The sequence below is a fragment of the Porites lutea genome, chromosome 1 (assembly GCF_958299795.1).
Source record: "Porites lutea chromosome 1, jaPorLute2.1, whole genome shotgun sequence".
Classification (NCBI taxonomy): Eukaryota; Metazoa; Cnidaria; class Anthozoa; order Scleractinia; family Poritidae; genus Porites; species Porites lutea.
The window spans coordinates 10,987,769-11,004,607 of record NC_133201.1 but is presented as its reverse complement, the minus strand read 5'-3'; the positions used below and the strand labels follow the sequence as shown (position 1 = coordinate 11,004,607).

At 39.8% G+C, this 16,839-nt stretch overlaps 2 protein-coding genes across 2 annotated transcripts in view; both read right to left on the bottom strand.

The window, feature by feature from the left end:
- LOC140947294 (uncharacterized) overlaps positions 1 to 4,675 on the bottom strand; it is a 10,230-nt gene extending 5,555 nt beyond the window's left edge. Inside the window, exons 1-6 of the mRNA XM_073396386.1 lie at positions 4,597 to 4,675; positions 3,845 to 4,083; positions 3,026 to 3,224; positions 1,528 to 1,842; positions 338 to 509; positions 1 to 31 (exon numbers count right to left, since the gene is read on the bottom strand). The exon at positions 1 to 31 is cut by the window's left edge and continues 118 nt beyond it. Of these exons, the coding sequence (XP_073252487.1) occupies positions 1 to 31; positions 338 to 509; positions 1,528 to 1,842; positions 3,026 to 3,224; positions 3,845 to 4,083; positions 4,597 to 4,675 (1,035 nt within the window). The remainder of the gene's footprint in view (positions 32 to 337; positions 510 to 1,527; positions 1,843 to 3,025; positions 3,225 to 3,844; positions 4,084 to 4,596) is intronic.
- A 3,756-nt stretch (positions 4,676 to 8,431) lies between these two features.
- Positions 8,432 to 14,864, bottom strand: LOC140935180 (steroid 17-alpha-hydroxylase/17,20 lyase-like). Its single transcript, XM_073384719.1, has 3 exons — positions 14,638 to 14,864; positions 10,522 to 10,679; positions 8,432 to 9,635 (listed from the first exon to the last, which is right to left on the bottom strand). The coding sequence occupies exons 1-3, from the start codon at positions 14,847 to 14,849 to the stop codon at positions 8,467 to 8,469; spliced, it is 1,539 nt and encodes a 512-aa protein (XP_073240820.1). The 5' UTR covers positions 14,850 to 14,864; the 3' UTR covers positions 8,432 to 8,466.
- Between the last annotated feature and the right edge of the window lie 1,975 nt (positions 14,865 to 16,839).

The window sequence follows — 16,839 nt, the reverse complement described above, 5'->3', positions numbered from 1 at the left end:
TTGTAAAGAGTTGACGTTCGAGAACTGAAAACTTAACGAAACACATTGCAAGATGTAGACAGATTATCAAAGGCTGTATAAATCAGGCATCATTCTAGTTCAGAACATTAAAAGTCTCTTGTTTTGATTTCCTAAACAAAATTGTCAACAAAGCCCTTATAACCGTAGCATCAAAAACGCATCTTTTTTTTGAAGAGTTGGAAAACATATATTTTGAAAGGGAAACCCTGGATGAAAGTACATTTGATTAATGAGCAATCACTGAATAGATTTTAATAGATCTGAATTAACTGAATTCTAATGAAGTAATTCGAAGAACATTCACCACAGTACTTACGGAGGGCACTGTCCAAGCGACTCAGCAACTATACAGTCTGTACCTTGCTTGATACTCCCATCATTTGACCAGCCCATGAGAGCAGTTTGACTTTTGCAGTCAGTTTTGAGAACCAGCCTTTGGTTAATATAATGAGCGCACTTTCCACTTTTGTGCATTAGGTAACCGTAACCTTTAAAAAAATAAATAATGTTTGCGCCGCGCAGTTCATGCTCTTAAGCAGAAATAAACTCTCGAAAAAACTCAGGTTGTATACGTTTAAGCTTGCATCATCCTGGTCCGTAAAACAGAACGGAATTGGTTTCCTAGTTGCACTCTTCAGCAGACTCTGATGGGGAAGGAACGCGTAATGAAGCCTTAATCTACGAAGATTTTTAACTCATGCACCCACAATCATAAGGCCAGCTAGAGCTGCATACAACCCTTGATAACAATAGTTGGGGCACTAGGCCGATTTTCCCCTTATCCTTCTTCACGACCCCTTTGCTCTCATTTTCAACCATGCAAGGGATGAGGGGACTACACTGTGCATGCCAAAAAATTATCGGAAGTGCCACAAGTTTTTCTTCACCGAGGTTGTAATTTCCCTCGGGTATTAGCCTAGACCAACTTGTGCTCTTACGCCTACTTCTCAACAGGGGTTTCTTTCATTAATCTAAAAGATTCTGCGAGGATTTCGTCCCCCACTAATATGGATTTTCCATATTATTGAGCGTGGCGAACAGTCAGTGTACCTGTGCATGCGACAGTGATTATGATGGGACAGAAAGGGCTTAACTTTATGTTTAAGGAATTTCAAGGTGGCTTTATCCTCTTTGGAAATTTCCCAGGTACGCTCAGTCACCACCTAGCTTCGTATCCCAGGGATACAAACCTCTTTTCGAGACCATTTGCAAGCTAAACTGTCCTGCATCTGACCTTAATGTGTTTTTTTTTTAGTTAGGTTGTTTTTCAAGAATTCTAACTGCCTTATTTAGACACATTTTTTACATAGTTTTTATTGGAGGATCAACGCAGGAAATCCCGAGCGGGCAACAACGAACCATTTTACCCACCCGGGTTGCCAATCAGAACACAGGATTCCTCTCAGCTTGCTGGGTTGTTTGTCTTAATTGAACTACCTTATTTACAAACAAAAGGCCAGGGTAGTGTTCTGTGGAGGAGAATAATTTCCACTCTACGTCACTCACCGTCACTGACAAAGTCTTTAGGACTTGGCAGGTCACCGGTAGGACAACATAAAAAACCATCAACGGTATAGCTTGATATTTGGGAGAGTCTTTGACAAGTCGCAGCGTCCACGAATGTGTCTCCTACCACGAGAACAGCTTTTGTTAAACTTCCGCCAATGACGCCCGCAACACTTTGACCACCAGGGCTGGAGGGGCAAACTTCAGCTGCTGTACAGAGCCTTCTGCCTGAATAATCGCAGTGATTTGCGCTTGTGTCGATACTTGTGGCTTGCTGAGGAGAAGAATCACGAGCAAACCAGGACATGCCTGAAGCTAGAAATTCAAATTCACATTTTGTTCTTTAGTAATGATCCAGGTAAAACGGGAGCAATTTCTTTTGTTATGGCGCAATACGCTTTCCTTACATAGAAATATTTTCATTTTCACACAGAGAACGCATAAACTTACAAAAAGGAAGTTTAGGAAATAAAAACTCTATTTTTTAAAGTTTTTTTTTTGTGTGTTTTTACCAATTGTAGGAGTTGGAATGGCGAAGAAAAGTTTACAAGTTTACATGTTCTTCACATAGGGTATCTGTTACCTATGCCCCGTCCACACGCATCTGGATAGTTTTAAATCCACAACTTAAATTCAAAAGGAGAAAAGTGCTTTTTGCGTTGAACCTGCTTGCATTAGGTTCGACACATGAAAAGTTCCTTGTCTGAATCAAAGCTGTTCTAAAATAGCTTTTAAGTCAAAATTTCCAGCCGGGCTAACCGGAAACAAACGGCTGAGCCTTTTCAATTTGAAGTTCGGCGTCTGATCTAGCCCTGAGTAAAGAGGGCGTGACTGGTATAGTTAAGAATTAGCTCCCTACCCTCTTACCTAGTCAAAGATAAAGGAATAAAATGATATTTATGCAGCCTCGTCCTCATGCCAATTCGCGCTATGGGAGTAAACGGAAGAGGTTTGACGGGTGACGTCACATTTGAACTCGCCGGGGACGACAGGAAACGAGGTTGTATGTTTTTAATCAATTTAATTTTGTCTGTTCATACATATGCGTTTTTGACCAACCTTGTTCCATCAAGATGGCTGGGTGTTGGGTCTTTTTCGATGAAAGATAATAATAAAAGAAGAACGAGGCCAATATACAAAAGAGTAATTTGCTTTCGTTGCAGTATCAATGGGGCTTTTACCGCTCGCGAATTCAACCATATGGCAAATAACCATGTATTACCGTATCCAAATGTTTAAGGAACCGAGATTTGCTGACCTAACCGCAGATCAGTTAGTGGTCGGTTGGAACTACAGAAGCTTTCAGCTGGGCCTCTCAAGGTAGACGAACTTTGGTACCCCACTAAGATTGCTCAGGTTGTCTTCTGTCTTCAGATTTGGCTTGGAGTTCTTTTTCTTCAACATCACAAATCAATATCATAAATCATCTTTTTCTGACAGGATTATTGGGTTCAAACTGTTTACAATGATATAATATCTTTTATCGTTTTGCACTCACATACTAAACGGAAACGGCTTGAGCTTGCCTGGCACACCGCTTGTGAACTGCTCAGAGCTCTCAACTTGGGATCGTAGCCTGAGTGTATAGCTATACAGTATTGACCGTTGCTGAAGAAAATCTGTCCATCGGGTTGCACGGAGACATGGATGAGGTTTTCAAAGTGATTCCAATCGCCCGGCCATCTACCACAGGGAGACTGTTGGAACAATAGCAGTAAGGATTATTAAGGGCCCTTCTTAAGATTCTTATGCTTCCTCAAGCGAATGTTCGCTCTTTCTAGGGACTGGAATTTGCAATACGTTTACATAAACTGATATCATAGCCTTATTTTTCTAGGTAAGCTCGTTTGAAAGTTTGGTCCGTGCACAGGAAAAAAAACTTGTTACGGACCGCAAATTGACGAATCACAGGGCGAAAACAGAATTGGCCATATACAAATGGTAAATATCCATGTATACCGATAGGTAACTCTATGAATCGACCATGAACGAGATAGTGTGGTACTACACTTGTATTTACTAACTCCCCTCCTGAATCAGTGTATGCTGCAATACCTTGTTACGATGGCCAGAAATATTGCGAGCTACGCGCTGGAGCCAATCAAACACACGAAAGTGGCTATTCACCGATGTGGTGATGCGGTAAATACTGAAAATTTAGAACAATCTTAAAATGATGGTCACAAAGTTACTGCATTCATTAAGTGCTCGGCCTGACGTACTCTACTATAGAGGATCGTATTAAACATCGTGCAGGCTTGAGAAGGTCAGGTCCTTGTTATGACTTGCTTCCCGAGAGTCAAATATTAAATCCTACCTTGAAGACGTCAATGTTATTAAACCAATGAAGACATCCTCCTGAAACACCGACTAACCCGTTTATGGCCAATTTCACCGTCGGACAACTTGAGGTGGCCAGTTGTGCTACATTATCAGAGCACGATCTGAAACGCCCTCTCCAGCTAGCTTTGCATGTCCATTCAGCGTACCTACTCAATGTACCAAATCTGATGCATTTCTTAGTATCTTTGTGTTGTAGTACCCCAGTGACAACACCTAAACAGAGTTTTAAATTAGCAAGGAAAAGGGGGCATATTTTGCAGATTTGGCCTGTGATGAACTGTCTTTAACTAAAAAAAACATTACGGTTAAAGTAGAACCTCAACATGAAGAAGGGCCAAGGGAGTGGCAAACATGGGCAAACTACATTCGCAATAAAAAGGTTTCGTTATATGGAGGTTTTTTTTCCCGCATATTTTACTATTACTTACTAGGCGTCCGTTATATCAAGCACTTTGTTATATAGAAGTGTTACTGTACATGGATTTTGAACACTTGGAATTTGCCTTATTACTTACTTGCATACTGTTTTCCCTGGGTAGGACCTTTTTATCAATCTTATTTCAAAATATATGTTATCAGGTAATAATTGCTAATAATTGGAAATGCGAATTTAAAAAAGTGTATCGTGCTTTGTGTATTGTGCGAGGCACACTTGGAATGATCATTTTGCGCTTATCTTTAAAGGGAGGATTTTTTCTTCATAGTACAATAGTTGACCAAACGTACCGCTCTCAAAATCTGTAAATTCACTGAAACTGGTTTCTGTAAGCAACAACACGACCAGGAAAGCCAACAAGACTTTCATCCTATCAATTATAAGTCACCAACGCGCACAGGGCACGGCTGAAATAAAGTAAAACGATAAGAATCTCACTGAAGTACCCAAATAATGTTCAAAGAATCGATGATAACAAAACAAAAACAACAAAAACAGCGATAGTAATAAAAAATAACAATACTACTACCACCACTACGACGACGACGACGACGACGACGACTACCACTACGACTACCACTACGACTACCACTACGACTACCACTACGACTACCACTACCACTACCACTACCACTACGACTACCACTACGACTACCACTACGACTACCACTACGACTACGACTACGACTACGACTACGGCTACGGCTACGACTACGACTACCACTACCACTACCACTACGACTACCACTACGACTACCACTACGACTACCACTACCACTACCACTACCACTACGACTACCACTACGACTACCACTACGACTACCACTACGACTACCACTACGACTACGACTACGACTACGGCTACGGCTACGGCTACGACTACGACTACCACTACGACTACCACTACGACTACCACTACGACTACCACTACCACTACCACTACCACTACGACTACCACTACGACTACCACTACGACTACCACTACGACTACCACTACCACTACCACTACCACTACGACTACCACTACGACTACCACTACGACTACGACTACGACTACGACTACGGCTACGGCTACGACTACGACTACGACTACGACTTTGACTACGACTACGACTACGACTACGACTACGACTACGACTACGACTACCACTACGACTACGACTACGACTACGACTACCACTACCACTACGACTACGACTACGACTACGACTACGACTACGACTACGACTACGACTACGACTACCACTACCACTACCACTATACTACCACTACCACTACCACTTCGACTACCACTACCACTACCACTACCACTACCACCGCCACCACCACCACCACCGCCACCACTACCACTACCACTACCACTACCACTAACACTGCTACTAGAGACCTTTAGATTCAAGGACGAGAACGACTACCAGTACGGGATTTGACTTAAAGTTTTTTCGCGTATTCTCAAAATATAGACTCCCCGGAAAGCTTCATTTTACCATTTTTCACTAGAAAAGTTAGCACTGTTACCTTTAGTGAAGGAGGTTACGCGCTTTCCCGATCGCAAAATGATAAAAATTCGTACATTTGATAACTCGTTTTCCCCACTTCGACATTCTCGCTAAAATTCGTAGTAGAGTGACGACGGCTACCACGTTTTCCCGCCAAAATGACGCTGGTTCACACGCGAGCACTACTTAGTACTGAGAAAATCTCGTACTCGTTGTCGTACTCGTCTTAGAATCTAAAGCTCTCTATTACCACTGCTACAACTACAACTACTACTACTACTACTACTGCTGCTGCTGCTGCTGCTGCTGCTGCTGCTGCTGCTGCTGCTGCTGCTGCTGCTGCTGCTGCTGCTGCTACTACTACTACTACTACTACTTTTTTGCTTGAAAACTGTAACGGAGACGTACTTCAAGAGAAAACAAAGTTGCATGAGCAATGTTGAAAGAAAAATTATTAAGAAATAACTTTTTAGAAACAACTTTTTGAAGTGCAATGCAAACGTAGACATTTTTGCAGATATTTCAAGAAGAAAATAGGTGAACCTGCAACAAACAGACTGAGTGTCTAACTAATACTTCCTCTATGGGTTAAATATTGTTTCCGTCATTATAAATTATTCTGGGTTAATCTATTCACTAAGAGGCTAAAAGAAAGGTTCTTCGCCTGGTTGAGGCAATTTGTGGCATGCAGCCAAAAAATGACCGGAAAATAAAATAGCTAACTCGCTATTAATCGACTGCCTCTAATGAAACATCATCACTGCTTGGATTGCCACACATAAAATGGAATCTGATTTCACTCTAGTTCTGTAAAATTCAATGGAAGAAACCACAAATTTGCAGAACAAAATTGAAATAAATCAATCGTTAATAATCGTTTCAGTAACACTGATCTATAACGTATATTTATACAAAAAATAATTTTGAGGAAAATTCCATATTTTTGAATTCAAGTCCCAGGTTTGTCTCTATTTTGTTCACTCGTAGCTGGCGGAAATATTGGAGGTAGAAACTAATTGTGCTAATTCGAATTTAAAGCAACTTACCGTTTATTTATTTTGTTCTCCTTCGTGTTTTAGTGTTAAATGGGTAAAAGGCTGACAATTCAAAAACAAGTGATGACTAGACAAGCCCGTATGGGTACTTACGAAAGTAAAAAGCTGACAATTCAACAGGTGAGGCGAGAAGTCACACTGTGAAAACCAGGTTGTACCTGTCTTCTTAGTACTGAAACTTCAAATTTCTGTCACATGGATCTTGGAAATCTCTGATCAACTCTATGGCCTTGGTGTTAACCTTGTACTGTTCGCTTTTGTTAACATGATCAAATATTTAGAAGGATCGTTTTCGAGAGACATTTTAAAAGAAAATAAACAAGATAAAAACGTAACAAAAGATACAAGTAAACAAAATTCTTTACAGTTACTGTAGGGCGTGAAAACGGAAGAAAGTGACCATTAAAAAAAAGGTTTATGAGCATATGCAAGTTAAGCAAATAACTGAACAAAGCTGCTATACTTCAAATCAAGATCTTTAAAAGTATGAAACACGCTCTAAATCATTTAGAAAAGCTTATTTAAGTTAGTCTTCGACCTGCGACCATTGCAAACCGACCAGATTTGCTAGACATGTATATTTGTATATTTATTTGTCGCCCACAATAAAACCGCCACTTTCATATGCATTGGCCGTTTTTACATGGAATAGGAACTTTACTCCAACGACGCACCGGCAATGAGAACGTCATAAAACACTAAGCAAAACAACAACTTCACGCATCTAAGACAAAGCAAACTCACTTTTTAAGCGACGTCGTCGTTACGTTGCCGTCGCGTCGTTGGATCTTTTCTTGCTATTAGCATTGTACGTTACCAGCGGCATTTTAGACGAGCAGCGATTGTAAAACACAGGTTGAAATCGACTCTGTGAATTAAATGCCGTTCTTTTCCTTTGTTCAATTATGTTCTCGTAAGCGACCACTCAACCAACACTTGAATAAAAATTGACATTTATTTCTTGATCAAAAATAGGATCTTTCAGACATAAACAGATACCACTGCAAAGTCACTAGTAATAAACGACATTATTTTTAAAGGCAAAGCCTGCTGCGAAGAGCTGTCCTTACCGACCACTCTCTGAGTACGTTTATCGTGTGGTCACTTCCAAAAAAAAAAACAAAAACAAAAACAAAAACAAAACAAAACAAAAATAGGACAAAATAGAAAAAAAAAAAATTGTATCTAGTCAAAGACCAGCTCTACCTGCCACCACTTAAATTAATTCTATAAATACCCGAAATGGACTCTAAACGAGGGCTTTGAGAGTACGTACAGTGCGTCATCATTCTGCATCATCTACTTTTGAGAAGCATCTGGACGCGCCGAAAGTTTAACTAGGTTTTGACCATACCACATTTGGCCTGTTAGAACTGAGATGTGACTATATATTAAGGCTCTAAATATCCTAAATAACGGGAAAGGTACAGGAGGTGATGAAATTGCCTCTAAAGTGCTCAGATGTGTTGCTTGATACACTGAACTAGGAAAGCACATGTACAGATAGTCCCCTTTTTCGTCCTTGCTTGCTCAGCAAAATTATCGTTCGTTCAGCACATAAATTTTACTACTTATTCTTATAGCGGTAAAAGCAAGCAAAAGGCGTTCACTGCCGTTTCATTGCATGTATCGTGTAACGTTCAGGAAACTGAATGATACCTGCTTTTGATTTTGGAGGATGACCATCTCCAGGAAGAAACGTGAAGTTTTGCAGCAACAACGAGGAAAACAAGAACAGCTTAACCTTAGCTAATGATTCACCAGCGCAAACTCGACGCCCAGCTCCAAAAGGATAGAGATTACCTTCGTTGGTGATCAGCTTGCCTTCTGCATCAATATGGCGGTATGGGTTAAAAACGGTGGGATCATCCCAGCATTTTGGATGCAGATGGACGGACTCTGTGTTTGCATAGACGATTGTGCCCTTGGGAACGCGGTAGCTGCCGAGAGTTGTATCGGAGAGGGCTACGTGAGGAATAGCAAGAGGTACCACATTTCCTAATCTCAATGTTTCCAAGATCATCGCCTGAATGAGTGGTAGCTTAGGGCGATCCTCCAAGGAGGGTCTTAGCCCACAAAGCACTTCATCTAACTGGCTTTGAATGTCCTTTTGGTACTTTAGATTGCCAGACAAGAACGCTATTGCAAAGCGCAGTGCAGTGCTTGTGGTCTCAAACCCAGCAATAAACATGTCCTCGATGGTGACGATGAAATAATCCTCTGACAGTAGAGCGGATCTTTCTTCGTCACTCTTGCATTCTGCCTCGAGGTCGTGTCTGGCTCGAAGCAAAGCTGACATGAAATCTTCCACTTGTTTGCCAAGGTGAAAAGTTTCTTTTCTTTCCCTTAGTAATTTGCGAATGACATCGTGAATCTCATAGAAGAGCCTAAGGACCCGATTGCGCGCCTTTATAGGCAAGTGATGCGCTCCCCGAAAAAAGTCTAAGATGGCGGCCACCCTGATATCATCAGCCCTTTCAGTTACCTTAACGTTTAGCTTCAAAAGTTTGTCCATATCTGGGTTTGTGGTGTCAGAGCCGTCTTTAAAAATTATTCCACAAAGTACATCGGCTATACTTCGCTGCAAGTAATCTGCAGGGTCAAAAGGCTTTCCGTCATACTGTTCCATAAAGTGCACCAGTTTTTCGGCCTGAGCTAAGACTTTTTCTTCTACCAGAGAAGTGTTTGAGACGTACTGGCGTAAGGCTGTGATGAATAATTTTCGGTAAAACCTCCAGGCAGGCCCATAGTTACCAAAAACTATATCTTTCCCACCTACAATTAGGTTGATAAAATCAAATTACCAGCAGGTATAAGTAAAAACGTGTACTGAGTAACAATAAGTAATAGCCTTAGTTGAAAAATGCGTAGATATATTTAAAACAACAACAACAAAAAACAATAATGAAGTTGGTGATGATGATGGTGGAAATAATTGCCTCATTTACTCAAGGGGTTTAAGGCCTGGGTCAAAGGTGTGTTCGGAGCATATGAATGATTGGCAAAATCTCTCGCTAGGAGACCAAGAACAAAATGAATTTTTCCCCTAAAGTAAATCTTGGGGTTTTTTTGTGCCTTAATGTTTAATTGTGGTCACGTGACCTGTCATGAGACCAAAATTGAAAATGAAGGAAATTGGTCGATTGGTGGCGAATTTACTTTGTTTGATAACCAAACTGGTTTTTCTGAAACAGGATAAAGAAACCTAACTTTCTACGTTTGGAATGAAGGTACGCTAAGTTTGAAATAAAAGTTTGAAATAATTTCAGATTTCATTAGGCAGTTAAAATGATGTTTTTCCTCATACTTTTTTATTCAAGCGCAATAGACGTTCATTCCAAACGTGAAGTGTTAGAAATATTTAATTTGAATTAGAAAAATGTTATTGCTCGATTTATTTTCTTAAGCCGGCTGCCAATTGTTCAATAATTTACAATTTTCAGCACAATGGTCGCGTGTCATATCACGTGACTTATTAATACAATATTTATACCTTTAAATGTTAAGGACGATGACTTGTTTATGTGTGTCAAATTTTGATTCAGCGCCATCCTCTATGCTGAAGTTATGGCCAATAAGCCATTTTCCAAAGGTAAACCCCTTAGTCCCAGGCCTTAAACTACGTGAGTTAGTCCAACAAAGTCACAACTCAGTTACGTACCTAAGGTTACTGTATAGAAGGTATAGAAATCCGATCTTCCAGCGTAATCACCAGATTTAGTTACAAGCACTTCCTTGACAGCCTCAGAACTTGAAGCCATAATCAAATTGTAGCTTCCAATTTTCAGAGAGAAAATATCCCCGTAGAATTTCTTAAGACTGCAGAGTGAAGCATAATAGAGTCAAATTGGGCGCAAAATGAATTCTACTACTGCCAGTGCCTCTTATCCTACCGTAAATGTTGCCGTTACTACATGTACTACCATTACCATGAAAGCGGTCATGATTATGATCATAATAATTATAATGACTGACTGATGATGATGATGATGATGATGATGATGATGGACTACAGATCATGGCATGGCTGCCCATCCGGAAAAGACAAAATGTATGATAATTGGTACTCGACAAAAGCTTTTCCGCTTCGAAGAATGTGCCCTTTCGCTGTATTTGGATGGTAGGCAGTTGGAGCAAACTCAAGAGGAACGTCTCTTGGGAGTAGATATCGACCCCTCCCTATCTTGGTCATCCCACGTAGCTAATCTCAGGAAGAAACTCTTAAAGCGTGTTGCTGTTCTGGCTCGCATTAAAAAGTCCTACCAGTCATCATTTTAGTTAATGCTAGTGTTAAACCTGTTCTTGAGTACTGTGTGTCCGTCTGGGGAAGTATTAAAAAAAAATCATGGATGGATGTGCACCTAGTTACCTCTCTGAGAAACTGTTATCTTTGAAATATTGCAAGTCACATTGCATAAGGTCTCGGTTGCCTTATCGCCTTCCTATTCCACGTAACAAAAGCATGATACGAATGTTCTTGCAGTTAAGGTAGCTGCACACAATTTTGGCAGTTTGTGAGTATACAGTACGTCATTTGCCAAATCATGGCAAGAGAAAGGTTGAAGCTCACAAGCTGAAACTTGGCAAGTGAAAAATAGACTGATGAAAATTTTGAATGACAGATAAAATTTTACGTTTTCGTAGTTTCCATGGCAACACGAACGATTGAATACAACCTTAAAATTTTACTTTTGCTCTGCTTACATAAAATTCGCTCATTAGATTTCCCTATAAACTTGCAGACAGCTTACTATAATTAATCATTACAATTTGAAACTTATTTGACCTAATTCTTACAGACGCGTTTTTAGATAATCAGTAATATAATTGTACTGTAATTATTAAATGTGTCACAAAAATTCGTCTATTCAACAACTTCCATTTTAAAGTGCTCATTATTTAAAATACGATAAAAGTAAAAATTCTTCCAAATATCACAAAATTTTAATGGGAAGATTTTGACAAATTGTCTTCTATGTACCACTGCTTTTTCGCAATCTTTGTTGGTCTAATTTGAAACACGCGACGTCATGCGAGTTACCGCTGACCGCCCGCAAAACTGTGTCCAGCCACCTTACACTGTGGACTAATGTCAGTGACAATGATTTAGTCCGCTCTTCGATCTGATGTAAAGACGTTCAAAATAAATTACTCTGATTCAGCTATGTGTAAATTCACGCCTAACAGCTTTAAAATTGACAGCATTTTTTTAGCTTTTTAAATGACTTATATGTTAATAATTATTATCTTTAAATACTTTAGCATTTTAATCATGTGTAATTTGGGGTGAATTCTCTGCTGAGAGCTGTAGAATGGACAGAACGTTCTATTTTCTGTGTAGCTTGCTAGTTAAGTTGTTTGTTACCTTAGTATTTTAGTATTTGAGGATTTTAGTATTTTGGAATGTTAGTAGTTTCATAGTGCCATAAGCCGGAACAATACAGTAGAACTGTAATTATGCACCCTATTGAAATAAAGTGTCATTCATTCATTCATGATCGGCTGATTATGTCCACAACGATGCTGATGAAAATGGTGATGGTAATGGTGATACTGATGACGATATTGATGATGGCGATGATGATGATGATTTTGACGATGATGATGATAGGGTAATTTTGTTCGCAACGATGATGGTGATAATGATGATGATGATGATAGTAACAGTGACAGGATAACGTTTTCGCTATGTCGAAAATCCTCCGTAAGTCGTTATGACGGTATGGCCAGCGACTTAAAAGTTTAAGATAACATGAAATTTAGGAGTGACAAATTCACCCTAGGGCAGAACTTTAATGACAGATACCCCAGCTTCGGAACACACTCGAATAGGAGTAGAATAGCTATTCGAGGAAAACCTCGAATAGCAAAACTCGCCCTTCGGAAAGGAAGAAAGCCTCGAATAGCAAAACTCGCCCTTCGGACTGTGAGTTGCATTGGAAAGGTCAATCATCAAAGGTAAGAGATTGATATATTTGGAATTTTTGCGATTACAAGTTTTGGAAAAGTCCTAAAAATTAGAGGATCTTTTCTCAGCCGTTTTCAAAGTTATGAAAAAAGTTAAGCGCGCTGGGACACTTCCACCCTTTTTTTCGTGGGGAGGGAGCGCGTATCCACTGAAGGGAACTTTTTTTTTTGGACAAATGAATACGGTCTTAGCGTGCCCTGTGGCTGCTAACCCGTTCGGACACATGTAATCATATCTGCCCAGTCGTCGGGCGTAACTGGCAAAGCCGCATATTATTTCCTTTAACACAGGCTCCCAAACTCTCTTTGTTACCACTTGGTATGAATACGTTTAGCACTATTGCATAACGTAATGTTTTATTATTGGTAAACACAAACATTCGAAAAAACATAAAACATCGCCGAGTCACAGATTATGGGAAAGATTGTGGGAAAATAAAGTAAAATGAAAATTAATTGTGGTGTATTTTCAGTTCTGTGTAGCTTTGAAGCGACCAGGCTTGATTTCCGATATGTTTCATTAAAAGAAAAAGGCAGGATAGCAAAACAACCCTATGTTGCGTAAAGCCGATGTTACCCAAGACGACTCGCTACAGCGATTTTAACGCAACACTGCGTTGCAATAATTTAGAACAATGTTGCAACTAATTAAAACAATGTGGCAACGATGTTCTAACGCTGGGTTGAGCTAAAAATCGTCATTGCGAATCGTACCGTGTAACATAGATTTACACCACCTATAAAACGGCACAAAACACAAAATACAACACGAACAAATTTATTTTTCGTGTAATTTCATTCGGTGGTTTTCACAGTGATGTCACCAAATTGTAAAGTCAAAATAGCGAGGTTTTTACGAATTCTTATTTACAGTAGGTTAAAGATAAACAAAAAAATAAATCTTTATATAAGTTTCCATTTCCCGGGGGGGGGGGGGGGGGACTCCGCATATGAAAGGGGTGAAGATGCTCGTCGAAAATTTTGAATAAAGCCCCTAAAGGAGACCGGTCTGGGCGTGGCCCAAGCGTTTTTTTGACCCCTAAAAGAGACGACAAAAAAATACATATCAAATATATATTTATATATTTTTTCGCGTGCAACCCTAAACGAGACCTTCACGGCTAAATACGATGGCGTTTTGCCCAGAACACCCCCTAAGTGAGACCAAAATCCGACATTTACACCCCTAAGCGAGACGACGACGAGCATCCCCACCCATTTCATATGCGGAGTCCTTCCCTGCCCCCCCCCCTCCCGCCCCCAGCAAATTTGAAATTCGGAGTTTTCACAGTGAGTGACAGCAAAATAGGAATGCTGTCTCGCTGAAGAAAATTCTCTGCTCTTGATTTTCACCTGTATAACCATTTCAAGTATTAGAACATATGTTTATGCGCCCGTGTCCTAGTTCTCGAGTGAAAAGAAAGACTTTTTATAGAAAAAGTGAACTCCAGATGTTTTTGTTGATTTCCGGCGGCTATATTGGTTGACCAAAACAGTACACATATATGGCGTCTTCCATGCAAAGCTCTACAAAGGTGCGTGATAAGTTTCGGGAAATAACTCAGAAACTGTGGGCCACAAAGACCTGGGACGTGGACAAATTATATATATATTATTCTTTTATAACATTTCATTTTCTTAGCTTCTTCCACTGGACGGTTTCCAATTTATTTTTATGTTGCGTGACGGTGAAAACGATCTATATACTAAACATGGCAGTGAATTTGTTAATTGACCGCTGAAAAGAGGGCGATGGATGAGCAGAGGCGAAAAGGCCGCTCAACAGATATTGGACTTTCTATATACTGACCTTCTGAATGTTTCCGGCACGGTCTCAGCATCAAGGTCGAGAGAAAAGATGTTTCCAAGCACAGGGAGAGTTGTGAAGCGAGGACCGGGTGGCATGTTTCTAAACTCGTAGAGCACCATCAGGTAATGAAGAAGGAACAACAGAAGCAACAGCAGAAAAATATTTCCGAGACTGAGAGAATCGTAAATCATGCCAAGCACTGACGACGACATGGTGAAGCAAATGTGCGAGCTTACATAACACAACGATGGGCTATCTGTTTCGGTCACGGCTGTTGCGCAGTTATTACTCATCCTGATTAGCATATCTGTGGACACGAATCACGTCACGTCAACGACGTCTAAACTGAAAACAACAACAACAACAACAGCAACAACAACAACAACAACAACAACAAACTAGCAAACAAAAGAAGCTTTTCAGTATCTTCACCAGTTATGACAGAGATCCTAAAATTAGCGAACACTTCTTGCAAGGGCGTCTTAAATAACTGGACAAACAGAAGCGAGGGAAAGCCAGATCCAGGTCTAGATCAGGGCCAGCAATATAGAATAACACAAAATTACTGTAAAATTGAAGGCAAGGCTGATCGGACGGTTAGAGATTGTACGAGTATTGCCAAAACAGTAAAAGAGTATATTCATAAATGTTAATAAATGTATATGCATTAATGTAATATATGGTTTACCGTAGCAATGGGGTTAAGGTAACTCGACCCAGTTTTTTTTTTTGGGGGGGGGGGGGGGGGTACCATCCTACTTTGAAGCTCTCTGGTATCCCCACCTTTACTTTTATCGCAAGTCTAACACATAGAATGGATAACATATAGATCTAATATCAAATAATTTCCGTAAAACGGCTGTTCTGAAAAAAAATATGGTTTGTAAACTAAAGCTTTACTCCTAAGGATTCTCTTGAAAAAATTTGAGGGCGTTACATGCACTAGAAGACCTAGAACCACTTTTTAAAATTTTCTATACATTTGTCTGTAAGAAAGTCCCGGAAAAATTACAGCCAAATATATGAGAAATCTAAAGAAAGCCTCTGGAGAAATTTAAGCACAGGTACGCTCCAAAATTTTTTTGGAGAATCCTTTGCTTTGTAGCTTTACTTTACAATTGATATTTTGTTCAGAACAGCCGTTTTACGGAAATTATTCGACATTAGATTCTCATACAAACACTGTAATTTCTCACGCGTTTGCCTACTCGTCAAGATGGCGTCGAAAACCGTGACAAGGTCTATTGTGGCCCTGAAAAAATTTGAAGGAAAAAAAATACGAATTTTTAAGAAAATGCTTTTTTCGTGAGATTGACTCTTAAACGCTGACAAACGTCAACAAATAGCGAAAACTATAATTTCTATATGTTTGCTTTGCTCGAAATCGCGCACATCTACAAGGCCCTAAATTGTTTTGCTGACTTGCAAGGACCCATCTGTTATAACGATGCCCAAAATAAAGAGATGAATCTCATAGTTTATTAGATATAATCCGTGTAAAGTTTGCTTATCATTTTCGCATAAATTATGACCTAAATTTGGAAACCGCTGAATTTCTCGGTTTTGGTCTTTGCGATTTTGGTGAAACTCTGTTCAGCGCAAGGCACTAATGCACACTATGTGTAGCCGAGAGATTTTCACGAAAAAATGCCGGCAACAGCAGATTTTCGACTCAGACCTCAAAGGGGCGTGGCATTATAACCACGTGACATTTACTCCGATCGCCCAAAATTTTATGTTATATTGTAGATTGATCTATATGTTATCCATTCTATGTGTTAGACTTCCGATAAAAGTAAAGGTGGGGAAACCAGAGAGCTTCAAAGTAGGATGGTACCCCCCCCCCCCTCTCAAAAAAAAAAAAAAACTGGGTCGAGTCACCTTAATTAAAAAAAAATAAATAAATTTTCTGAGTGCCGGGTGCTTAGTTTTTTTAAGACCCTCTCCGGTTGGGAGGCATAGATAAATTGAAAAAAATTTGGAAGGGGAATAGAAAATGTTTTCAAATTTCTCTTTGAACCTATTGCTGGTTCTCAGTGTCACGCCATTCAAAGTAGATCAAAATAAAAATCAAAACCATTCGACAGATAAAGTCCAGAATCTGGGAAATGAAAGGAGGTAAATATACAAAGACCCTCGCCAAGATTTGGGTCGAAGGAATGATTGGTATACGAGATATCCGAGGAAATGTTTTGCCCAAAT